Below are 27469 nucleotides of genomic sequence, written 5' to 3' on the forward strand. Positions count from 1 at the left end.
GCCGTTTAGTGATAACTAGCATTAATTTAATGAATTAGTATTACTACATATTCACATCAATTAAATATTTTTCTTTGTGAAAATGTATCACTATATCTATTTATTACAACTAAAAATAATACAATTTTAAAATTCTAATCTATAAGCACTACATGACGTTTCATGGTCTTGTAAATTTATGGTGCAACGAGATGCAGAGGGGGACAAATCTATTTTCCACTTCGTCAACAATTCTTCATTTTCGGCAACCCAATAGCCCAGCACGTCAGTGTCGTACGTGGGAATGATTGTTACTTCTGAAAAATCGGCTGTATTAGTAGATGATACTAACTTAACCCTCAAAGGTCACACTAGTGCGTATTTGCACCATCATTTTTTTGCTGACATTTCTCAGATAGCAGCTGCCGAGGACTTCCCCCACCACGATAATTTCTTCTATAGCCCAAACAGTCGAGCCGGATCACAGCTGGCCTCAGTCTATTATTGTCGGCCGAACTAGAAAGTCTAAAAAGTCCGATCGATGCGAATTCGCACTAGTGACTGACTTTAGTGTGGGCAAAAGAGTGATTGAATTTATGTCATACAATGTAGAATAAAGTAAAATGAAATGCAAATTTCCGATTTTCACATCATTTTACATGTCGAATAAACTAGAACATTATTTATTTAGTTATTGTCAATAATTTTTCTTCATTAATAATTTAGTTGTAACATGTATTTGTTGTACATTTCAATTATTGAAAGTATTGAAATATCGAGATGGTTTGAACAAATGGATTCTGAAAAGCTCTTACCTAATTCTTTGTCATCCCAAGTTTGTTTGGCTTCAAGTAGTGCATTATATACTTCTCTGCCGGGTTCTGTACCAGAAAATACATAGTATCTCGCCCTAACTAATTTAAAAAAGTCTACATATGAATAATACGAATTACCATGGTGCGGAACATACGTTAAATCTACGTAGATTGGACACAATTTTTTATTTTTTGTTTTCGACGGCGATTCAGATCTCTTCTTGTCGTCGTTCCACTTGTTTTTAACTGAAATATTTAATGGAAGCTTCCTTTCTTTCTTCGGAGTACCTTTATTGTCAGTCATTGGGGCAGGGCTTGGAAGACCAAGAGGTTTACCTAAACAAAAAAAAAAGTAAAAAAAAGTAAAAAAAACACATGTAATATGTTTAGATCAAGAGAAGTTATATTTTATGCGCATGACGTCATTAACCAGATGCAGACTCTCGTTTTGACACAAATAGTTATACGAATATTATATATACAGGGCGTTCCTTGAAGAGGATGATAAAGGCACGAAAATGAGCAACCTTTATTAAGCAAGTGCTAGTCTAAATGCTTCTGTTTTCCAGAAAATTAATTAATAATGTTAACCATAGACGTAAGAGGATCCTGTGCATCTTGCGCACGTGCTTCATATAATTTTTTTTTTCAATTTAAGACGTAATATTTTAGACAATCAGTTCATTAGTGACGTCACCACATCACGATGTTACAGATGTGTCTACAAAACGTGTTAGCACTTGTCGTTTCGACACATGGAGTGAAGTATCCTAGTACTTCTACTATTATTTTTAATTTTCGACATAAATACATATTATACTTACCCCACGAAGCAATTTTATCAGCCTTTTTTTCACTTTCACTACCAACTCTGCTCCTTATGTATTCTTTTGCTTTAGTCAGCTCATATAAATACAGGGAAGATGTCTTCGCTTCTAACTTATTGTCCAAACATTCCCCAGCCTCAGCGGACTCTTTTTGTATTTTATCAGAAGACGTGTCAGCAGTCTTAGAAATTTCTGTTTCTGACTTTTCACCTTCACTTGCATCGATCTTATCTGCTGTGCTCGCGGAACATTCAGAAATGTATTTAGCGTTTGTTAGTTCATACAAACATGATGGTGGTAGCTGAGACTCTTCCGATTCCTCACTTTCGTCACCAGGCAACGTCCCATAGAATGATTCGCACATTAAGTCAGTGTCTTTGCTATGTCTCTTATCTTTTAATACTGAATCTTCAAAAAATGTATCTAATGGTGTAGAATCTGTTTTAGGTTTTTCCTTCACATCCTTGGTCACGCTACTTTTTCCAGATTCATCTGAACTCACCGCATCAGGGGGAGGAGCAATAGATTTACCTTGTAACACAGATTCACTTAAATCTCTTTTATCCTGACTTTTAAAATCTTTATCATCCTGCTTCTGACCTTCTCTTCCGATTTCTTTTTGAAGAACAATCTCTGACTCTTGAACGGGTTGTTTAATTTCCTTAGAAGATCCAGATTTCATGTCGATTTCACTACTACCTTCCTTCTCACTTTTACCTAACAAGGACGTAACCGTTTCTGTCACCAAGTCGTGTTTATCTTCTTTTCTTTCCTTTTCGTCTTCACTTTTTTCAATCGGAGTTTTACTTCCATCTGAAATTTCACATGTATGATCCATTTTCTTTGTTTCTGTTGCAGATTCACTTGCTTTTTGGTCTAACGGATCAGAACACACATCAGAAGTAGGAACGGATTTTTTATCTTTATCAGCTAATTTAATTACATCTGCATGAACTTCAGTTACCCCCATCTCTAGTAGTTTTTCTGGATGAACCTTATCACCTTTAAAATCAATTGCATGAAGTTTATCAGAAGTCGAAGCAATTTTTTTATCTTCATCGACTGATCCATCCACATCTACATGATCTTCAATTTTTTTAGGTAACTCCTTTTCAGAATGGGATATATCAGAGGTTGAAATAATTTTTTTGTCTTCATCAACCGGTTTTGCCACATCTACCTCAGTTTTTGTGATTAATCCTGATAATTTTTCTGGAGGAGTGGGAGGGGAAGAATCTTCATGAATTATTCTATCTGCATGATCTTCGGTTTTTTTATCTAATGATTTTTCTGGAATATCTCTAAAAGCAATTGTGTGAACTTTATCACTAACTGATTGACCCATATCTACATAGTCTTTAGGTTTTATTGGCAACTCTTTTTCTGGAAGGGTATGATCCCCATTAATATCAATAACTGCAGTGGTTATATCAGAAGTGGGAGCAGTTCTTTTTTCGTCAATACCTACATCTACACTATCTTTAACTTTTTCGGTTGACTTCAATTCTAATGGTTTTTCTGAAACAGTACTATCCTCTTTAATGCCCTTTGCTTCAACTGTTTTATCAGATATAGTTTCACTAACTTTCGATGTAGATGAATCTTTTATACCTTCTACCGAACTTGATAAAATATCCTTTTCACTGTGTGGTTTAATTTTAGTGTCTTCCATTTCTTCTTCTTCCTTTCCATCCACTATTTTGGAACATACTTCTGGTAAATGTACTTCTCCAGTTAATTTTTCATCTCTAACATAGGAAGAAATTTCTGTTCCTTTTTGTTCTCCCTCTTTGATTTCCTCTTTTTGTAATTCGTCTTCCATCCCATCTTCCATATCTTCTTTCAAATACTTTTGATCGGTCTGTTCAATGGCCATGTCTCCTAAAGACGTCACCTCTTCTTTGTCTTTAGTTCTATCATCAGATATTAGGTAATCTTGTTCAGAGTTAACATTACCAATATCTAAAACAAATATATAACAAGAGTCAAATATAATTGAAGACTTTGGAAAACATATATATTGTCACTATCACGGGAGCCCAGAAGTATCTGGTGAGTAATTTGATCAGTGACAGTAACTACTAAAAGCATTGGTATTATTAGAGGGAATATGCACTGCAATGAAATAACTCTAGTACTAGTTTCGCGATTTCTGAAAAAAACATGCGCACAGTTTTTTTGTGCATAATTTTGACTTATTAATTATGCACGCCACTGATGCATTGAGCGAAATGTTAGTCAGTGACTTTCATATAAAAATTAAATTTACCTTCTTGAACCTCATTTACGAACTATATTCATAGAAACTTTATTGCTCAAAATCAGGTCCAGTATGCTTGTCAAAGTTATGAACGAAAAGGCGTATATTACCTGCATCTAGTTCTGCTTCTGTATACTGCTTCACTGTAGTAAGTGAATCAGAAATTGTATCGACGATGGACGACTTTTTGGACTCTTGTGACTTTTCAGGGGAAGATCGGCCTGAACTCTCCGAACTTTTAGAAAATATTATAGTACCAACTGGACAAATTTCAATTTCTTCTCCTCCATCTTCACTAGAGGCCGTAACTAACATTCTTTGTACGGTTTTTTGATCCTCAATGTCAGACAACTCTTTCTCTAGGGCTTCTTTAATATCATCAGGTAGAATTTTGGGAATAGTAACTGCTTCTTCAAAAGATTTTTTAATTTCTTCGTCAGTTTCGCTACGTAGAGAAGTAGATGACTCTTCTGGAATTGGTGGAATACCAGTTTCGTCTGGTAACTCAGTTGTTGTAATATGTGTTTCTCTTAGTTCTGTAACATATGCAGTTTTACATGCGTCAAAACTTATAGGTAGCTTTCCTTCAAATTCCTCCAATGGGGCATCTGACTTTAATACTTCAGCGACAGTAGCTACTATCTTTATAACATCTTCTTCGCGATCTTTTGGCAATTTTCCTACCGTTTCTATTTTATCCGTTGATCTTTCTTCATCTGTATCATCATCATCTGCTTCTCTAGTTTTCAATTCTTCTTCAATTATCTGTTCAGCAGTTGTTTTTTTATCTAATACTTCAGATTTAACTTCCTTTGGCTGAATTTTATCGTCCTCATATTTTGGAGTTTCTTTACTGTGCTCTACTTCTTTTTTCTTAATTTGTTCAGATACAGAATCTTTGATTTCCTGTGGTTTTTCTTCAAACTCTTCTAGACCGTCTCTGATTAACTTGGATTGTTTGTCTTTTTCAGCAAATTCTATTTTAGAATCTTCTTTCGTTATTTGTTCAGATATAGAAGATTCTTCTTTCATTTCGTGTATTTTACTTTCTACTTTTTTGTCCTTTTCTTCTTTAGTTAATGCAATTTCCCCTAATGGCGACGTTTCACTATCTTTTTTTTCTTCAAGCTTGGATTCTTCTTTCATTTTTAGGTCTTCCTTTTTAAGTTGTTCGGATGTAGATTCTTCTTTCATTTCATGTAATTTCCCTCCAATTTTTTCGTGTTGTATAAATTCTTTAGTTGATTCTATTTGTTCAGATTTAAATGCCGGGGTTTCAGTACTACTTTTGTCACTACTTTTTTCGCATAAAGAAATCTCTTCTATTTTGGAATCTCCCTTTTTAATTTCTTCAGATGTTTTCTCTATCATTCCATGTTGTTCTTTTATTTCATTACACGGCTCTGTATGCTCTTTACTTAAATCTATTTGTCCAGATTTTAATGAGAAAGTTTCAACAATACTTTTATCACTACCTTCCTCTTCTTCTGACTTAGGAGGAATGTCCTTTGTCTTAGAGCCTTTCTTTTCCATATCTTCAGGTATAAGAGATACCTCTTCTATTGCATGTGGTTTCTTCCCTATTTCTTCATATTGATCTGTAGTGTCTTTAGTTAATTCAATTGTTTCAGACCCAAGCGCCGAAATTTCAGCAATACTCTCACCATCACATTTTTCTTCTTCAAACTTGGGAACTTCCTTTATTTTAGAGTCTTTCACGTCCAATTTTTCAGATACATGAGATTCTTCTTTCAGTCTATGTGGTTTCTCTTCTATATCCTTATGGTCTTCTGTATGTTCAATTTTTCCGGACTTGACTGTTGAAATTTCAGCAATACTTTCATCACTATCTTTTTTCTCTTTTTCAGACTTGGAAACTGCCTTTATTTTAGAATCTTTCATATCCAATTTTTCGGGTATATGAAATTCTTCTTTTATAGCATAAGGTTTCTCTTCTATAGCCTCAAACTGCTCTGTGTGTTCTTTAATTAATTCATTTTTTTCGGTTTTAACTGCCAAAATTTCAGCAATAGTTTTATCACCCTCTTTTTCTTCTTCAGACTTGGAAACTTCCTTTATTTTAGAGTCTTCTCCGTCTTGTTTTTCAGATATATGAGATTCTTCTTTGACTCCATGTGGTTTCTCTTCTACATCCTCAGGCTGTTTTATATGTTCCTTAGTTAATTCAATTTTACCGGATTTAATTGGCGAAATTGCAGCAATACTATTATCACTACCTTTTTCTTTTTCTTCAGACTTGGAAATTTCCTTTATTTTATAGTCTTGCACATCCAGTTTGTCAATTATATGAGATTCTTCTTTCGCTCCATGTGGTTTCTCTTCTATTTTCTCAGACTGCTCTGTATGTTCTTTAATAAAATCAGTTTCTCCAGATTTAATCGGTGAGATTTGAGCACTAGTTATATCACTATCTTTTTCTTTTTTATCTTTAGATTTGGAAATTTCTTTTGTTTCAGACTCTTTCTTTTCCACTTTTTCAGATAAAAGTGATTCCTCTTTTATTTCATTTTGCTTATCTTGTATTTCGTCGTGATGTTCTGTATGTTCTTCGATTAATTCAATTTTTTCAGATTTGACTGACGTTTCAGCAATTCTTTTACAGCTATCTTCTTGTTCTTCTTCAATCTTAGAAATATCCTTTGCTTTAAAATCTTTTATTTCTATTTTGTCAGAAGATTCTTCTTTCATTTCAATTGGCTTCTTTTCTATTTCTTCATAGTGTTCTGTATGTCCTTTAATTAATTCTGTTTTTCCTGATTTAACTGGTGAAGTTTCGGCAGTACATTTGTCACTACCTTTTTCTTCACCGACAAACTTAGAAATTTCTTTTATTTTCGAGTCGTCCTTTTTAATTTCTTGAGCTACAGAAGATTTCGATGTAATTTCATGTGGTTCCTCTTCTATTTTTCCGATGTGTTCTGTGTGTTTACTTAATTCGGTATCTAAAGGTTTAAATGATGTTTCAATAATGCTTTTATCACTAGCCTTTTCTTCTTCTTCAGACTTGGAAATTTCCTTTGGTTTAGAGTCTTTCTCTTCCTTTTTCTCAGATATATGAGACTCTTCTTTCTCTTCATGTTTTTTCTCTTCTATGGCTTCGGACTGTTCTGAGTGTTCTATCAATTCAATTTTTTCAGATTTAGATGACGAAATTGCAGTAGGCTTTTCTTCTTCAGATTTGGAAATCTCTGGTGTTTCAGAGTCTTTTCTTTCTCTTTTCTCAGATATAAGAGATTCTTCTTTCACTCCATGTGGTTTAGAAGACGAAATTGCAGTAGGCTTTTCTTTTTCAGATTCGGAAATCTCTGGTGTTTTAGAATCTTTTCTTTCTCTTTTTTCAGATATAAGAGACACTTCTTTCACCCCATGTGCTTTTTCTTCTATCGCCTCGTGCTCTTCTGTATGTTCTGAAATAATTTTATCACTATATTTTTCTACGTCAAACTTTGACGTCTTTTCTATTTTAGAGTCTTCATTTTCAATTTGTTGAGACAAAGGAGACTTCTCTTTCACTTCAGTTTTTTCTGATATATCAGATGAAGTTTCAGCGAAACTTTTACCACTATCTTTTTTTTCTTCTTCAAACTTGGAAATCTGTTCTATTTTAGAGTCTTCCTTTTGAATTTGTTGCGGTTTCTCTTCTATTTCTCCACCTTTTTTTACTGCCTCAGATTTGCAAACCTCCTCTGTTTCAGATTCTTTCTCTTTAATCTGTTCAGAAAGTTTATCTTTCTCGTACTGCTGTGTATGTTTTTCAGCTAATTCAGTTTCCCCAGAATTGAATGAAGAAATTTCAGTAGTACTTTTATCACTGCTTTCTTTTTCTTCACCAAATTTATGAATTTCTTCTATTTTAGAATCTTCCATTATACCTTTCTCTAGTATAGAGGGAATCTCTTTCATTTCATCTTTAGTGACATCACTTTGTTCAGCTTGCTTTTTAATTTGTTGAGTTATAGAAATGTTTTCCTCTATTTCATGCGGTTTCATTTCCCCTTCTGTTCCTTCTAGATCATGTTGTTTAATTAATTCAGTTTCTGCGGATATAAATGACTGGGTTTCAATTATACTTTTATCAATATCTTTTATTTGTTGCTCAAACTTGACAACTTCTTCTGGTTTTATGTCTTCCTTTTTCATTTGTTCAGATATAGGAAGCTTATCTTTTGTTTCATCTAATTTCTCATCTATTTGTTGATGCTGTTTTGTATGTTCTTTACTCAATTCAGTTAGATTTGATTTAGTTTGAATAATACTTTTATCACTACCCTCTTCTGTTTTTTCGTCCTTGGAAACCTCTTCTTTGTTAGAATCTTTCTGGTCAATTTGTTCAGATACAAAAGATTTCTCATTAAGTTCTTGTGGTTTTTGTTCAATATCCTCGTACTGTTCTTTATCTTCTTTAGTAAATTCGGTTTCTCCGGATATACCTGACGAAATTTCAGTGGTACTTTTGACGCTATCTTTTTTTTCTTCTTCGAACTTCGAAATCTTTTTTATCGTAGACTCTTCCTTTTCTATTTGTTGAGCTTTAGAAGACATCTCTTTTATCTCGTGTGGTTTTTCTTCGTACTGTTTATGTTCTACTTCGTGCTGCTTTGTATGTTCTTTTACCATGCTTTTGTCACTATTCTCTTCTACTTCTTCGGACTTGGAGATTTCCTCTGTTCTAAAATATTTCTTTCCCATTTTTTCAAATATAAGAGGTTCCTCCTTTATTTCATGTTTCTCTTCTATTTTTCCGTCATGTCCTAGGAGTTCTTTACTTAATTCTGTATCTCCAGATTTAACTGACGAGGTTTCGGTAATACTTTTATCACTAGTCTTTTCTTCTTCCTCAGACGAGGAAGTCTCCTTTAATTTAGAGACTTTCTTTTCCATTTTTTTAAATATAAGAGGTTCCTCTTTCATTTCACGTTGTTTTTCTTCTATTTCTGTGTGATGTTTTGTTTGTTCTTTACTTAATTCAATATCCCCAGATTTAAATGATGAAGCTTCAGTAATTCTTTTATCACTAACTTTTTCTTCTTCCTCGGACTTGGAAATTTCCTTTGCTTTAGAGTCTTCCTTTTCTACGTTTTCAGATGCATGAGGTTCCTCTTTCATTTCATGTTGTTTATCTTCTATTTCTTTGGACTGTTCTTTTTCAAAGTCTTCCTTTTTAATCTGTTCAGGCTTGACAGATTCCTCTTTAACTTCTTGCGGTTTCTCTTCTACTTTCTCGTGCTGTTCTTTATGTTCTGTTTCTCCGGATATACCCGAAGAAGTAGTACTTTTCTCACTATCTTTTTTTTCTTCGTCGACTTTGGAAATCTCTTTTAGTGTAGACCCTTCTTTTTCAATTTGTAAAGATACAGAAGACTTATCTTTCATTTCATGTGATTTTTCTTTCTGCTGTTTCTCTTCTACTTCTTCGTGCTGTTTGGTTTGTTCTTTAGTTAATTCAGTTGTTCCAAGCTTATATGATGATGAGTGATGATCAGTACTACTTTTATCACTAGCTTTTTCCTCTTCTAAGGACTTGCAAACCTCTTCTGTTCCAGTGTCTTTCTTTTTAATTTGTTCAGGTTCAGATTTCTCTTTAATTTCATGTTCTATTACTTTATCCTGTTCTATATCACCTTTAGTCAATTCTACATGTTCGGATTTAACTGATGAACTGTCAATAATATTTTTGTCACTATCTTTCTTTTCTTCTTCAAATTTTAAAATGTCTTCCTTTTTAGAGTCTTCTTTTAATTGTATTTCTTCATGAGGTTGGTCTAATTTCTTTATGTCTTCACTAGTTTCTTCTGTTTTGGTGATTATTTCTTGTTCTGTCCCTAATACTTGCTTTATATCCTTTGCAGCAGCTTCAGTCTTCACAATATCGTGGGTAAGTTGTGATTCTCCTTCCTTACTCTGTATTTCTTTGTCTTTCGTAACACTTTGTTTTTGGGACTTATCAACGTCTAAATCAGTCGTCTTTACATCAATTTCTTGATCCTTTTCCTCTAAAAGTTCTTTCGGTTTTGTCTCCATAACTTCCTTATCTGCTTTTTCATATATTTCTTTTGCTGGGCATTCTACTGTTTCCTTTTCCTCGCCTTTGGATTCGCGCATTTCATCCTCATTACTTTTTACGTTCTCTACTATAGCATCATTGATTTTTATTTCAGTCTTACTTTCATGAGCGTATTCGTAATCAACTTCTTCATGCACAGGTAAATCGGCAACTTCATCTGGTGTTTTAACGATGTCTCTTATGTGGCTTTGTTTGTCAAGCCGTATTCCTACTACTCCTGGTGTCTTAGGAACACTATCAAAAGTTTTCGCGGGTAATTGTATAATTGGAAGGCCTTTTTCCTTCGTTTCCTCTCTAACATATTTTTCTTCGATAGGATAACCGTTGTCTTCCTTTATCTCATCTAGTGGTATTCTTTCGTCTTCAGGCAAAGTAGGAGCAGTAGTCGTGTCTCCAGATTTAATATTGGCAGACATTTTTTCATCTGGATGAGACTCCGCAATATCCTTAACTTCAGCTTCCTTGTCAGACTTCTTTTCACTTGAAAGAATTTCCACTTTCTCCTCTTGACTAGTTATTACAGCGTCTTTAGTGACTGCATCTACACTTTCCTTGGTTTTAACAACAGTTTTTGCCTCTTTTATACTTTGCTGATTTTGTTCATTGTCCTCGATTATTAAGCCTTTTTGCTTTTCTGATTCCTCGTTATCTTTGGTTAGTTTTTGGAACTCAATTTCTTTTTTCTCCTTTTCATCCAAGAAATCGGTCTCTTCCCTTTCTATTATAAGGTACTCTTCCTTTTCGCTTTTGTCTTCATCTATGGAAATACTTTTGACCTTCCTCATATTTTCGTTTCCATTTATGTGCGCCTCACCTTTTCTGAACACTGCCTCAATCTCTTTTATAGCTTCCTGTTCTTCTTGTAAATCCGCGAGTTCCTGGGCTTTCAATTGCTGGATCTGTTCTGAACTTAAATTTGAAATATCTTTTTTTAAGCTGTCTTGATCCGCAGTTGGTGTACTAACAGTGCTGGAATCTGTTGTACCGTCTTTTTCTAATTTCGCTTTCTGTCTGTCTGAAATTCTGTCAACTTTCTGTAAACCATTCGTCATTCGTTTGGCGGGACTTATAGGAGTTTTCGGTAAGGTTTTCGGCTTCTTAGCTATAGTTTTCTTTTCTAACTTTGCTCTAGGTTCAGCAGCTGATTTTAGTGATTTTGCTTTGTTCTCAATTACTTTCCTGTTGTTGGCATCTTTGGTACTCTTAGCTGGTGTACTTGTAATAGTTTTCTTTGGTCCTTCCTGATCTATCGATTTTTTGGGAGTGGTAGGTGAATCAGTTTTTTCAACGGACTTTTTTCGTTGTTGCAAGTCATTCTTTATTTTAAATTTTTTAGTCTTCATTTTAAGTTTTTCATTATTCTCAGTAATAATCTTGTTTTCCTCTATCTTCTTGTTTCTTGCACGTTCGCTTTCTAAAGAGTCAGACTTTTTTACATTTCTTTCCTTGATTTCACCACCGAACGCATTGATGTTGTTATCGACAACCAATTTTTCTTTTCTCTCTGCAGGTTTGTCTTTTAAGATGACTTTTTCCGTGGTATCGTGCTTAGCAGATTTTTTTGCTACAAACTTAGAAAATAACGATTTTTCTGAACACACAGGCTGCTTAACAAATTCTATGTTTTTCAATCTTTCGAGACCTTCAAAAATTTTTTGCTGGGGACTACTTCCAGGATACAAAATTCTTGTTATTGTATCGCTGATGTTGGCCGGTTGCCAAATTAAAAGAACAGCTATAGAAATTAGATTTTGTACGGGAAAACTAAATTTTGTTGTTTGCTGTTTACTGAACAGTTTTTGATCACATTGGTTCCATCTTTGGATAAATTCTTTAACTTCTTTTGAATCTTTGGCAGGATTAAGGACATACATGTTCAAAGTGCCGTGGCCCACTTTGTGATATAAATTAATTGGTTCTGGGTCTCTATAACAGGTCTGAGGGTTCAGGTTCAAGTGGTGCAGGTTCGATATAATCTCCTGACCCTCGTTTAGGAGATCGATTAGCAAGGGATCCCTATCTTTATCTCCATCGGGGCTTAATATAGTCTTTCTGTCCTAAAAAAGAGAAACGAGATATAGGTATGTATGTATGTAGGTATGTGGTACCTAGTTGAAAACAGTTTCTTTAACTCTCACATTTTAACTAACATTTTATTATTATTGTAATCGTAGAATACGCTGGTAAAATATTGTATGCTAATTTCGAGACATCTTGAATAATTTACCTGGATATTACAGAAGAAATGTCCTAGATGAGGGTACACGGCATCTTTTCTTTTTCTCCTTAAAATGGAGCTAATCCCTCCTATGTTGCTATTATTCAGTCTTGTCATTAGTACAGCATCTAATCTATCTAAATGTCTTACGAAGTCCCAGAAACAGGCTTTTCTAGAGAATCCACCATCTAAGAGCATATTGAATCCATTGACTCCAAAAAGGGCGGCATCTCCTACAAAAAGATGTTAGTTATGTTAATATCGCATAAACATGACTGATAACTACTACCAGATGTATTTTTAAATGACAAGAGAAAAGTTGGAACCATCAAAGTTATATAAGTTACATAGCAGTCGTCAATGGTTGATCAGTTTCTGGGTTACTTGCCACGTCATCGGTTTAGATTCCTTGATGTTTAAAAACATATATCGCTCTCTTCTTCAGAAGAAATTCCGAAACTGGAAAATAAATCTTCTCAGCTCACCGGAGAGTTGGAAGATCTCAGATTTTCTCTTCTCAAGAGAAAACCGAATAGTATCCTAGGACGTAGCGTTCACAAAAAGCTAAGCCACACGTATAGGTATTTAAATGTTGGATCCCACTACCAACACCAACGTTAGCTATGGAGATCTGCCTCTCTCAGATATTTATCTAAAGGCAATTATGCTTCGCTTCAAGAACGTTGATTTTAAACCAGATGTAGGCAGATAACAGGGAAAACTATTAGAATCTACACAGACAATAGATAATCATTACTGACCTTGCGTAATCGGAAGATAATGTCCGGGTCAGTATGGGAATGCCATCAAGCGTTAGTTAGCTACAAACAGCATATTTGTATGCTGAATTAAACGAAACAGCCAGCATAATGGCAATAATGAAGCTGATAAGTAAGCTACGAGAGCATCAGGTCTTAATATCTTTAGACCTAATCCCTCCAGTGGGCGCTTTGATTGAGGAAGACACCCAAAGAGAGTTTAGAAGACGGTGGGATGAAACAAACAACTGTCGATTTGCTAAGGAGTTCTTGAGACACCCTTGCAAAGACACAGCCAAATAGTACCTGGCTATATCCAGGGTAAGCCTTCACTTGGCAAGGGGCATTAAAACCGGACACTGTTGATTAAGGAAACATCTCCACAATATGAGGAAGTGCGAAGCATCTCTTTGTAGAGTTTGTGAACAGGAAGACATATAGTTTCCATGTACTCTGTGAGTGCACTGGTGTCAGATCAACAAGAGAATCCATGTTAGGAGAACGATGGGCTTCATTGGCTACATTAGAGAGATCCCCCTGAGCAACGTCATCACCTTTTTCCTTTAATAGGCTCAGGGGAGCTGATCTCTCGCAGGGAAGAAGCACAAGAGGCCCAATGGGACTTATGTGCTGTATCTGTACTGCTGAGTTACCCTCCAATTAGATCCCTCATTCCATCCAGTAACAAGATATCAGAACCACTTTACTTATTTTCCCTATATAGAAGAATATTCAGATAAAATGGGCCACATTTTAAGGAAGCACAATATTAATATCATCCATAACAACCCTAGGAAGATAAAATAAACTTAAATACGTAATATTAAAATTCTAGTAAGAGACAGACTGTACAGGAAGTCAATAGGAACCCAGATCGCAATCAATTCCAACTGATTTGATGGCGTAGAATTACCTAAAATTTGGAATTGACTTATACGTAAAAATCCCCAGGAACTGACAGTCGCGGGCTAAATCAGACATCGGATTGACACGGATCAACACATTAAAGATAAGTACTGGTGTGATGACTTAATTTTCAGTTTCTTTTGAGAAAGAGAGCGCTATGTTTCTCGAAACGTCAAGAATTGTTCAACCATGAAGAAATTAGTTTTTTTGTCAATAAGAAGCTTAATAGCTCCACATAAATTTGAATTTGATTGGGATTTTTTCAAAGTAATCCACCCAAGTGGAGAAGAACTATAAATCCTAGTGAAAACTACTACTTTAATATACTCTTTTCCTCGGGGTTTGTATAACATATTTTTTATAAAATTTGTCACACAGATTACCCAATTAAATAAAAAATATTACATATTTTACTTTATTTATTAATCCCTCGTATTGAGGGAGAGTTGTCAAATAATAGAAATTGTTTAATAACATTGTTAAAAGAGTGGTTATAGAAACTGTTTCTTGGCAAATCCCATCCCATCATCCCAAAGAATATCAGTTTCTGATTTGCAATGTTGTATCCAGTTAGATATTTACATTCTTACCTTGCCCTCCAGGAAAAACATAGAGCGTCGGTCGGGAGAATCTTATATTTCCTACCACGTCTGAACACTGTAAAAGGTTTTCTAAAGACATTGGAATTAGAAATTGAGAAACATAATTGATAAATCCTGTGATAGACGGAGATCCACAAGTAAGCACGTCTGTGGGATTGACACGCACATTACAGCCTTTGGTAAACGATTCTTTGGGCAATTTACACCAGTCGCCTTCTGGGGAGCAATGGAGATCCAGAGATATTCCATTTTCGTAGGCATGTATCACTCGCTGCGTTTCTATTTCTAGAAATGCCTCTGCAAAATCCGCATAGGAAAATGTGCCGTCCTGCAACGAAATGTTTATATAGTTTGTTCCACATTGAGCAACAGTATGATGGTAAATTTGTTTACAAAGAAACAAAGAAATTTTGAAAATATAAAAATTAAACAGACTGTTTTATTGAAAATTATTTTTAACAGTACATCAACGCATTCTATAATACAGTATGTTTTTACTTTTTTCTCTCGTTCAGCCACTTCCAAAGTAACATAAAACAGCAACATTAATCGCGAATGATAAGCAAGAAATGCAAACTATTAAACTATGTGAAGTTCCGTTCTGTTTGAAAGCTTTCTTTGTTCGGGGATTGCCATTCAATACGTTTGATCAATAGTTTCAAAACAGCGCGTGCTTGATCATTGTATGCACTATTGGAATATGCATGTTGACTTTACACCTGATAAGATATGTCAGCAGCTAGATACCGACGTATCTAGTTTAAAACGCGTTGCACAATAAAAAACGACACACATGAAAGTTATACCTGTAGGGCCCAAGATCCATTAGCAGCAAATGTATATCCGGCGTGGATAATGTGACGATGTCGAGTGAAGCTGCTTAGTAAATTCCTCATACATTGTACTAGCGTACTTATAACAGGATGGATTAATATTTCCGTAACTAGATTCTCGGAGGCGAACTGAATCAGTCGCTCGCCTATAAAAAAACGTAAAATGTATTAATAAATTAAAATGCAAAGGCTCCAGACAAATATTTCAATTGTTAATCCGTTTTTACTCTTCCCTTTTCAGCCACTCCTAAAATAACATAAAACAGCAACATTAAAGGGCGAATGATACGCACGAAATGCATATTACATATATACTTTGCATATTAAATTCACCTTTTTGGAGTTTCAACATTTTTGTTTCGAAAATTATTTAAAACAGTCGATCAAATCTTTGTCAAATTTTAAGAGGGGGTGTTTCCTTTAAAAGGGGGAGGGTCAATTAGGCCGGTTTTCAGTCCCCTTTATTTTTTACCAAAAAAAAATAATAAAATATTTTTTATTATTTATATGCAATAACTAATCGATTCTACCCCAAACAGGATCTTCCTCCTCCTTCCTAGTCGGTATCAATCTGCTAACAGTCGGATCAAAAATATTTGACAGAGTTATAGGCAAATGTTAAGCAAAGACTCCTATATTAGCTAATATCGATATTTTATACAGGGCATTTCTTATAATACGATCATTTTTAGAAAGTTTAAACTTGATTTTCTAAAATTTTTCAAATGGAACACCCTGTATTTTATTGTTGTATTTTATTCACATATCGGTCCACTTCAACTTTTATTAAGCATGTTCTATATCTAAAATTGCTAGTTTTTAAAGTATAGCAACATTTCTGAAAAAACTTAATTTTTATTAGTTTATAGAATACCACAAATAAATATTAACTAATAAAATTAACTCAAAATGGAATGATAAATTATGAACTGACGAGTTCACACAATGTGACAGTTTTTTCCAAAGCCATTTCGTGCGACCGAAAATAATAAAAATTAGGTTTTTCCAGAAATGTTGCTATATCTTAAAAACTAACAACTTTAGGTGTAGAACATACTTAATAAAAGTTGAAGTGGACTGATATGTGAATAAAATAGAACATTAAAATACAGGGTGTTCCATTTGAAAAATTTTTAGAAAATCAAGTTTGAACTTTCTTAAAATGATCGTATTATAAAAAATGCCCTGTATATCTCTATATTAGCTAATATAGGAGTCTATCGAATATTTTTGCTCCAAGTGTTAGTAGTTGAAAGTTAATCAACTTCTTGGAGGTCATGTTTTTTCCAAAATTTGAAGAATTTTCTACATAACTTGGCAACCCCGGACTAAAATGTTAAACTATTTATCTTGCCATATATAGAATTTTCTCAGAAATCCATATGTTTAAAAATATACAGGGTGTTCCATTTAAAACATGTAATATTTGGCGTGTCCCGTTTTTACTCATCGCCCTGTGTGTTTCAAATTAATTTTGTCCTTTAGGTTTTTTGATTCTGTACAACTTTTATATAAACTTTTTTTATGTATTATGAATAACAAGGGAGTTATTTTACTTTCTCATACTAATGGCCCACCCTGTATAATGTTTTAATTTTCAAAATTAAAGTAACTAAATAAAAATTTCCAATATTTTTTAAGAGAATTTTTCTACTTTTCTTCAAATTTCTAGGGGGGGGAGCAGCTAAATTCAAGAAGGGCATCAAATCTGATTTTTCACAGTTCATATAGATTTTATTTCCGTTTGCCCCTTCAATAATATTCAACAAAAGGACTTCAATATGATTAATTGTACCATAACCCTACTTGTATCCAAAATTAGTCATCTATAAATAACACAGGTTACATATCATTAATCATTTTATTAAACAAAACCGGGCTCAACGAGCCACCCTGAGGTACAACGTAATTATTTACCAAAAATTTATATTTTATGACTGTCCTGAAAATATATCTTTAATAAATTCAAAACATCCCTAATTTTAACTTTATACCGATGACAAATATAATAATATTTGTCAAATAATTCACATAGAGCGTAAAACATTTTTCAAACTATTTCTCAAATTGGTTCCGTAAAGCAACGGCCTGTAATTAGTCATGGAGGAAGTACCTACCTCCTTTTTTGTAAACAAGTATTATTTTCGATATTCTTAAACATTCAGAGAATGAGAATGACATTATTCATGAGGTAAGAAAAGACCGTTCAATAAATTCAAAACATGCTTTGTTAATGACATCGGATAACACTGCTATGATAGACATCATAATATCACGCAGCAAAACAGTGACGGAGACATTGGGAGGTACACTAAAAGCAAAAAGTTTCTACGCCACTATTTGTTTTAAAATTAGATAAGTGCATTTCATTTTTAACATTATTTCTAGGAAAAAAGGCGTCTTCCACTTTATTTGAAACATTTGAAACAACCAAAACTGTTCATTTAAAAAAATGCATGTTCGAAATATAAGTATATATAGAGCGTAACCAACCGAGTCCGAAACAAATTGTTGCTGTAGAAATTTGTAAATGTCTTAACTAAGAAACAAGAAAAAAAAAATTATAACTTCTACTTCAATGTTTTTTGGTCTTTTAATGCTTACACCGCATTTAACATTGCATTTCAGACAAGAAATTCCCATTCATATTTTTGTAACGGGAATGGTTTTACCATAATCGTCAGTTAGATCACGTCGTCGGCTTGAAATAGCACAGGTGATTCGACGCAGCAGACAATGAATGGCTTTGGAGATATTTTAAATGTATATAATTATATCATTTTTTTGGCACTGTTGTTAAGTTTTTGAGGAAAACAAAAAATCAGAATCAGAAATATATCTCCCTACCCTATATAAAGCATTCAAATTTTACAGAACGTACTTTTATTAGATCAATACTTACCATGTCTTGCCTCTTCACCCTCCAGAGCTTGCTCTGATATCAATTCAAGTTCCTTTTCTAAATCCACAAGGCATTGGTTTACGTTCCAGGAAAGAAGCCCTGCAAGAATTTCGTATTAACGTATCAAGCCAGTGTATGCATTTCATCAGAGATAATCATGAACAGCAAGTTTAACTAGTTCGTTATTTAGGCCAGGAAAAAGAGCTGGGAAATGGTCATTTCGCGACTTTTTGTTTTGGCAATTTATCACTATAGATGCTAAATTTATGTACAATAACATATTAGTTTCCACAATCATAAAAATGTGGGGAAGATTGTTTACAGGGTGGTTAATTGTATAATTTTTACGTAAATTCACGTTTTTCGCGTATAACTTTTTTCCGTTCATTTCCACGAGAAAACAGTTAAGTACTTTTTTTCGTCTTCAAAAGACCTACAAAACTAGCCCTCGAGCGTTATTATTACCACAACGTTTTGGCATCGCATCCTCTCATTCCTTTAAGACAGTCTAATAACTCACACGAAATCTGGAATCGGTAAGTTGAATAGTTTACAAGTTATGGCATTATAAACAAATTAAATAATTATTAGTCTGGACGATCTCGAGCATTTTCCACAATTGCACTGATTCTTTTCATGGTAAAATTTTCATGGTCATTGGTAAAAATTATACAATTAACCACCCTGTAAACAATCTTCACCCCATTTTTATGACTGTGGAAACAAATATGTCATTGTACATAATATTTAGCATCTATAGTGATAAATTCAGCTTGCTGAAACAAAAAGTCGCGTCCAACTCTATATTTCCTGGCCTATATATCGCGACTTTCTTTACAACAACTTTTGTACAATCCTTGAAACTGTTCGATACTACATGTCTTTAAAAAAGTGCTTAATTTGAAAATGGCATAATTAAAGTTCCATTATTGTCACACAAAGAATCTGGGATTTGACTTACTTTTTTATAATACCCTGTGTAATTAGAGAGATACAGAGTATTTTAATCATTAAACTCAGGATTTTGCCACACAAAAGGTGTGACGATTTGTATCAGAAGTAGGATATTAGATTAATTTTTGCAAATTGGATTTTCTCAGGCTGAAATATATTAACCTGTATAGTGCACGAGGAAACGTTGAGATAAAGAAATTATATTTGGAAAAAAGCGGAGATTCCATAATTTTCGCTTCATCGTTGTAATTGTCATTACCAAAGGAAGCCCATTTTAGTGAAAAATTATGGAAAGTTTCGCAATTTCATCCTCATAATTGTAATTATAATTGTAAAAAAATCTCAGAGCAGCATACATTTAAAGAATTCCAAATATTTGTGAAAATTATAGAATTTTTTTTCATTTCTGATAACCTGTACAATTTTGGACAATATGGATTTTCGTACACGTTACAGATATATACTTACTCCAAAAATTAAAATAGCAGCATAGAATTCTGCCAAATTTTTTAACACATACCAGTTAAAATAAAAAAAACATTGCTGCTAAAGCTCAGTCTCCAATACAGAGGTTTGTATTTTTTGATTGGCACCTTATTTTAGTGTATTAGCAAAAGTTAAAAGCTACTATAATCAAGTGGATGTGAGATCTGGTAAATTAGGAGGCCACTCTATAAACACTCTCCCCCTAATATATCAGTTGGTAAAACGAGGGGTACTATCTTCTGGAAGAAGATCTATAAATCTGTAACCTTCATTCGAGAATCAAATGCGAGTGCTAAAATCAGCTCGTTTGGAATTAATTTCGCCGCTAGAGGTATTAGTGTTAATTAAAAAAAATGAAGGATATTTTTTTTTGGTTAGTTATGGTTGTGCTTCCATCATCAAGTGTAAACTTTTTCTGTCCAATATCCAGTGTCTATTTATTATTGTCTCAATCATGCAAAAAGCTGACTCGTCTGAAAAAAATGGACGATCGATATCATCTTTACGAATGCGTGCACCAGGGGAACCTTGAATGGTTGCAACTTTGTTGGCGTGTCACACTAGGAACTGCAGATTTTCCAATATTTACAGTTCTGGCAATTTGCCTAAGGCCTGAATGAGAGTTTTCTTGAATTATTAATAGTAAGTCGAGTTGAACAATCTCTTGTGTTCGTTGGCCAATTTTAGGGAAACCACTAACATACCCCAACAAATTTAATTATGCTTCTTATCAGCTAAGTATGTGTTGATTAATAAGAACAAGACAATTATTATTATTATTATTATTATTACTGACGAGCTTTGATTTAGAACCTTTTTATAAATTAACTAATTTAAAATGCATTTTTTAGAAAATATACAGGATGTATTAAAACAAAATGTACATTCATGGGCTTGTAGAACATGAAAAAATATCCTTAATATGGGTTTGTTGTCTTTTGTTTTCTAGATGCCTGGGCGTCAAATATGGTATTTATAAACAAAATTTTGACGGTACTTTTTTCATTGAACAATCTATTGTAGTGAAATTTATTACATTCAAGTATTTGAAAATGTTATATGCTGAGCCCTGTGTCGGTTAAATGGACTAGAAACAATCTGCACACATAAGGAGCATCGGCTTCTTGCACCTGCGTAAATTATGTAAACAAAACTTGACAGTGTTTAGGTAGAAATTATAATAAATTACAAATTCATATTGTGGTAGTCTAATCGTAATTGAATGCACCTTTATGTATTTTTTGTTAACATTAACAAATTTGTGAAAACACAACTTATTTATTTATTTGCTCGAAAAAATCCCGAAGAGAAAGACATTTCTCGCTTTCTGTCAACTTTGTACTGCGAAGAAAAAAGAGATTCAACGTAGTTCGTCTACTGTGGATGCAACAGAATGCAAGCTTAGTCCTCAGAAAATGAAAAATATAACTTCTTGATATAAATAGATATTTTTGGGAAATATTTTAATTTTCATTTTTTATAAACGCATATATCCTATATATGTTAAATTTTCTTGCATCTATAATAAAAGTATAATAGTTTTTTTACACCATAAAGGAGGTAAGTATTATTTACCAGGCGGGGACGATTTTGCGCCTGAGCAGAGCGAGGGCTGACAATAGAATCCGAGACTGGTAAATTATACTTAACTGCTGCGTGGTGTATAACATTTTATCTGGTTCCACAGTTTTTTATGGTTCATGAAATAAAGATTAGGTTTTATTTTTTGACATTTCTTAATCAATTAATTGTGACATTATTCGAAATCTTGCAAAGCCGCCTTGGTTGTTTGGATTTTGTCGTTTCTAAGGTGTTTATAAACAAAGCTGCATAAAAATTGCAATTTTGCTGGTTTTGAATTATTATTTCTAAATGAGTGATTTTCAAATAGAAAGTGCTGTGCAGTGCCTGCGAATTTTTATTGCCCGAGAAGTCGAAAGAATGATGCCAGAACAAAAATACTAGTGTTTCTCAAATATCACTGCTAGCATATTTCATGGAGAAGTCAAAAACTTTAGTCACCGGTGAGTTTGTGGCGTGAATACTCAATGATTAAGTCGATTATTTTCATAGAAGAGAACGTGGATATATCAAAACACCTCAAGCTGAGAGCATTCTTGAAATGTAAGAATAACGGCTATACACCTAAAAAGTCGAACGTTTTTACAAGAGACAAGTCAACGATTTTCTCGATCAGGCACCCGATAACACATATTTGCTAATGAAGGTAGTGACGGTCTTAGGCATTGCAGGAGCATTCCGTTCTGATGAGTTGTGCAAACTTACTTTGGATGACGTCAATTTCAAAAATTTCGGTGACATTATTGTAGTTAAAATTCCAGATTCTAAAAATGGTATGTCACGTACGTTTACAATTACTTCTCGTCTGGGTTCTGTTTCTTACCTAGAAATTCGAAAGAAATATATCAAAATTAGACTGGAAATTAAAACTGAAATTTCACGCTTTTTTGTGTGCGATCAAGCAGGTAGGTGTTACAATCAATCAGTCGGCAAGAATACCCTTTCCATGATTCCTAATAAGATTACACAGTTTTTGAAACTAGAACATCCTGAAACATATACAGGCCATTCATTCCGAAGAACATCGGCAACATTACTGGCTAATACAGGAGTTGATGTATTAGCAATCAAGAGACATGGAGGGTGAAAATCCAGCCACAATAATTGCAGAAAGTCATGTTGCTGACAGTGTAAGTAACAAAAGTTAAATAGCCAACAGGATTCTTTACAATGACATTTCAACTCCAGGTTCTAGTAGTACGTCGCATCATGCATAGTTGATTCAAATTTTTTGTTTTTTGGCGATCAAATTAAGTAGCAGTAAAATATTGTAATATCAACATAGGTGAAGATATGGGCAATCACTAAGTTTTAATTTAGTAAAATTAACTTCACCCTGTATGGCATTAAGATCGATGATATTTTTAAGTGTAGATTGCAGTTACGAACAATAACTGCAACTTTAATTTTTTTCGGTTCGGGAAAAATAATCAAAATAATTTTTTCTTAAGAGGTAAATAAAACACAAACATAACTTATTAAAATGATTTAATATAGTATTATATCCAATAAAAACAAAGTCACTTTACACACAGAGTAAAGTACGAATAAAAAATATACACAAATGAAGTTTCGGCGTAAGTGAATAGATTCCCAAACCAAGGAAACAGTTATTAAATATTAAATTGACAAAATCTCAAAAACTTCAAAAATTATCCAAGAATATACCTTAATTAAATCGAAAGATCGTCAAATTCATTCATTCTCAAAAACTTAACAGTCCTCAACATGATGACGATCTACAACTTTCTATTTTCCATCATCAAGTTAAACTGAGCGGCATGTAAATTATATATGTATAAATTTTTTTCTATTTTGTTCCTTTACCGAGATAGGAACTGTATAAAGAATGGAATCTATGGCCAGTCTCCTCTTCAGTCTAATGACTCGGTAATGCAGCAGATATATCTCGGCCTGCCTTCTTTAAACTAAAAATAATCTTAGAATCTCATTCGAGGGGAGGAAACACATATGACATGGACTTCTACTGCTGAATCTGGCTTATGTCTCCCAGTTGGTATTTTATTCTTGGTTCAAGACACAACCAATACATATACGTTGGTGCGTAAAGGCTTTAGGTATACCGGTATATTTATGTACAACGTATCCACTGATTACTGTCCGTTATTTTATTTTTTTTTTTTTTGGGCGGAGGAGGGAATCATAGACAAATTCAGATTTCTAAACAGTCTCTAATAAGAAAATGTAGATTATTTGAGGACCGAATACCTAAACACAGTTCCATTATTTAGCAATAACGTTTTTAACTGTGTTTTTCAATAATTCAAATTAATTATTTCCGAAATCAGCGCCTTCGTAAGTTATTTTTCTTTAAATACCCCCAAAAATAAAAATCCTTAATGTTGTAACTGATGTAGGATGAAAGAATTTAATGGCAAGGGCAAAATCATGCTGAAAATAAGTATTTCAGGGAAATTCCGTTAGGTGATACAACAAACTGTTTGCCCTTACCAAAGGGCCAGCTTCTTCTATTCTAGTTAGTAATAATTAAAGAGATATGAAAGTAATTCTTGCTTTAACTATGTTGGAGTCCTGATTTAACTGTTGGGTTTTTTTTTTATCGCAAGTCTATTTAAAACACAAGTTTTAAAGGTTTTAGTTTAGAAAATAATAGTATTTCCAACGTTTCACTTAATGAGATACAAAATTACAATATTAGAAATAATTAAAAAAAATTAAAACTATATTTTGGTCTGATAACGTTTGAAATTTTTTTTAGTTGTTTTGAATAAAACCACTTCAGCTATTTCACATTTTCTTATTTCCTGCACACCTTGCATATCAAATTAAAAAATAATCCATTTTTTATTAGAAAATAATGGTTCCTTGCGACTGGTTCAAATGCTGCTGCTTTAATTTTTTTCGAGCACTTTGAAATTTGTCTCACTATCACGACAAGGTTCTCGAAATAAATGACAAAATGCTACTGCATATTTTTGGAACTTTTAATTAATTTTGAACACCCAGTATATCGAAAATCAAAGCCTTTCCGGAGGTATGTCTATAGGAACTTTTTTTTGTTAATTTACAATGTACAATTCATCATTAAAATTTCACTTAGTACTTTAGTTACAGCTTGTATAAAATATTTATATTTCCCCGAAAATAACATTCAAATCGGCATCAAAAAATAAATTCGGAATTTGTGATACATTTTCCTTTATAATTTCACCAAGTTCAAACATTTTTACACCCCTATTTGAAGAATAAAGTTCTCTTTAATTGGGGAAGTGCCACTTGAGATTTTCATGTAGATGGCGCTGATGGCTGAGGGAGTGATTCGACAACTATCCTGCTTACGCTACAATGTGTCCTTCCAACAAAAATCGACCCGTCTCGGACGATTTTAGTATTTCCAAATACATACATCGAGAATGCTGACGGATTTTTTTTTTAATTGGCCCAATGCACACAGGCATTTCAAATTGGAAATAGTAACATTATAGCTTTATCGGAGACCGCCACAAGGGAAATAATTATATAAGGGCAAAATTTCATAATAAAAAAAATATTCGGATTTCGATTTCGTCATAATATGAACAAATTTCTTTGATGTTTTTTTAATTTATGAATTTTTTTTCAAGTACAAGGCTCTTAGTAAATTTTTGGATTTTGATGGTTGTATTTTTTATGTATATTCAAAAACTCTAAAGTTGACAAAAAGAACGAATAAATCAAATCTTGTTTTCACCTCAAACTAAGACTCAAATGGGAGCATACATATTTTATTCAATAGGGAAAGGGTATTAGAAAAAATACATAAAGAATCAGAAAAACAGGTGACGTACATTTTTTTTAATGTAATATAAACCTCACTTTCCACAGCGATACCTTTGTTTATACTCAAACACTTGACGTTTTATGGCATACGTATATAAATAATTTTTTTCTCAAAACGATTTGAAGAATCACTCCCTTAAATGTTTTAAATTACCTCATTGGGAAACACCCTGTATAACTTTTTAAAAATTTGAATACTAGCAAAATAAACACCGGTTGATATTTTTTATATTTATAAAAAGCGGCAGATTCTCTACATGTTATTGAAATTACTTTGTCACATTTTCCTTAAATAACAAACAAATTAAAATAATCCTCATTTGTATAATTTAAACGATCCCCAGGCATTTTTATTTCAATTTTCGGCAAAAACTATTCAAACGCAACAATGATTTGACAACTAACTTGACAAATGTCATGTTATTTCAGTTGTTTTTGGAGAGTTTCTGGTCATAGCCAATTTGACAACAGGTCTGATACGAGAAAAACTGACCAAAAATAGAAAATTGCAAATATCTCTAAAAGTAGTAATAATGATTACATGGTTTGAAAGGAAATTTCAATCTGCATACGACAGAGTAAAAGAATACAGGGTGTTCCATTTAAGTTAACAAAGTTATAGATGTTTGAAGTTATCAAAATGTAACAGCAAAAATGAAACACCTAGTATTAAATGGTTTAATTTGCTGGTATACCACAATGTAGTGTTACCTACGCCCTTTACAGGTATCAAAAATCCACTTGACATCACGCCCCTGAAAAGAGTTACTAGCATCTCCGCGGACCCTTGCATCCCTCAAATTTTTTCTTTAAAAATTAATATCTCAAAATCTATAACTCCTAGGTATAGGGAATATTTAATAAAGTGACCCTCAAATTTCACGTAGAATACGAAAATGCAATAATATATAGGGTGTCCCATTTAAAATAACGAAGTTGGTGGCGACTTCCGGTATAACCGGAAGCGCTGGAGAATTATAGATATTTTAGTTGTGTTCGTCCTAGGGGCATTGCCATGTTGCCAAATTTTCAAATTTTTCGAAGCAGTACTTTCCTAGATATCTATCGACACCCTGTATTTTATAATGATTTTTCAAAATACACTAGTACATCGAAGTTCTGGGGTTCCCAGCCACGAAATCTCCACGTAACTTCAGTAAATTCAGTGAATTGTTATTTTTACATTTCGTTACGGAAGTTTATATTCAGTGAAAATAAATTAATGTTACTGGAATTTGGAAATAAGTATTTTTTTAACCTTAATTGAAATTTATTGTCTAAAACTAGTTAATAAATCTATTTTACTAAGTTTTGGTGAAAGAATTGTCTTCTTTTTACTTTTATTCTTTCATTGAGCTTTCAGAAATGTTATTTCCTTCTAATCCCAAAAATCGACCAGTATATCTAGGTTGCGCAAATAAAAAAATTTTTAGAGTTTTCTTGAAAAATCGGAAAAAAATCCCATTTGGTGCAAACATTTTAACAGTATATACTTTTGATCCTACAGACAGTATAAAGTTACAGATTCAACTATACTTTTAGATTTAAAGGTACTGGAAATTATTTGGGTAATTCCAAGATGTCTTCCACTTAAACGTTCTAGGCAATCGATTTTATCCTGACCTCGCCATCGAATGACATCTAATAAAAATGATAAAAGGTCATATATGTGCATACGCATAAACATATACAGAAACAATTAATTTTCAATGGTCCTATGTTGTATTTGCTTGTTGAAATTAATTCAGTTCAGTTTTATATTAACAAGGGATGATTATTATCGATCTCGAATATTGCTGAAATACATACCTTTTACAATCCTCTGCAGGACGATGTCCCTATGCTCCTCGCTGTGCGGCTCCCCCACAACAATTAACAAATAGCACCCCGTGAGGGGACTGGGAGGCGGCGGCCCATCCCTTTCGAAGTCTCCATTAATAGTTTCCATTTCTTCCTCCAAATCAACCCTGTAGTTCACAGCCCGCAATTATCAGTAATTAATATATCTTTTTGTGAATTCTGACCCCTCTTGAGGGTCACACTGTTCCCGGCTTCTACACCGGATCCCCGTTAAGTTCACTATTGAGACCGTACGTAATTGCGCTATGCAGTAGTCGGGGCGGCTCAGACCCCCCACTTTCCCATGGTGGCTCACGCGCTCACCCGATCCTCCTCGGGGTGGGAAAACTCCGGATTTGGAACACCATTTCCACAGCCGACGCGAGACATTGATTTTAAGGCCCGGTCTCAGTAGGCGCGATTGTCGCTGGACTTTCTGCCACAATCCTATTTCCGACGTCGAAATAATATTGTAATGCCGCGTAAATGTTGAGCCGTAAATTGAACATTGTCTTTTTCGATGTGTCCAGAGGCGCGCCCGCTGGGGGCGGGGGGGTCGTTGCTCCGAACTTCCAGGCCTATAATTAATTATAAAATGAACTGATGAAACGGTAGCGCGTTGC

General features: G+C 33.7%; 1 protein-coding gene across 1 annotated transcript; it reads right to left on the reverse strand.

Moving 5' to 3' along the window:
- Positions 1 to 27071, reverse strand: LOC108907686 (microtubule-associated protein futsch). Its single transcript, XM_018711468.1, has 9 exons — positions 26817 to 27071; positions 18186 to 18284; positions 15257 to 15429; positions 14439 to 14778; positions 12194 to 12417; positions 3992 to 12023; positions 1619 to 3583; positions 795 to 1130; positions 1 to 296 (listed from the first exon to the last, which is right to left on the reverse strand). The coding sequence occupies exons 1-9, from the start codon at positions 26953 to 26955 to the stop codon at positions 127 to 129; spliced, it is 11478 nt and encodes a 3825-aa protein (XP_018566984.1). The 5' UTR covers positions 26956 to 27071; the 3' UTR covers positions 1 to 126.
- Positions 27072 to 27469: the final 398 nt, after the last annotated feature.

Source organism: Anoplophora glabripennis, unplaced genomic scaffold (assembly GCF_000390285.2).
Source record: "Anoplophora glabripennis isolate ALB-LARVAE unplaced genomic scaffold, Agla_2.0 scaffold200, whole genome shotgun sequence".
NCBI classification, from domain to species: domain Eukaryota; kingdom Metazoa; phylum Arthropoda; class Insecta; order Coleoptera; family Cerambycidae; genus Anoplophora; species Anoplophora glabripennis.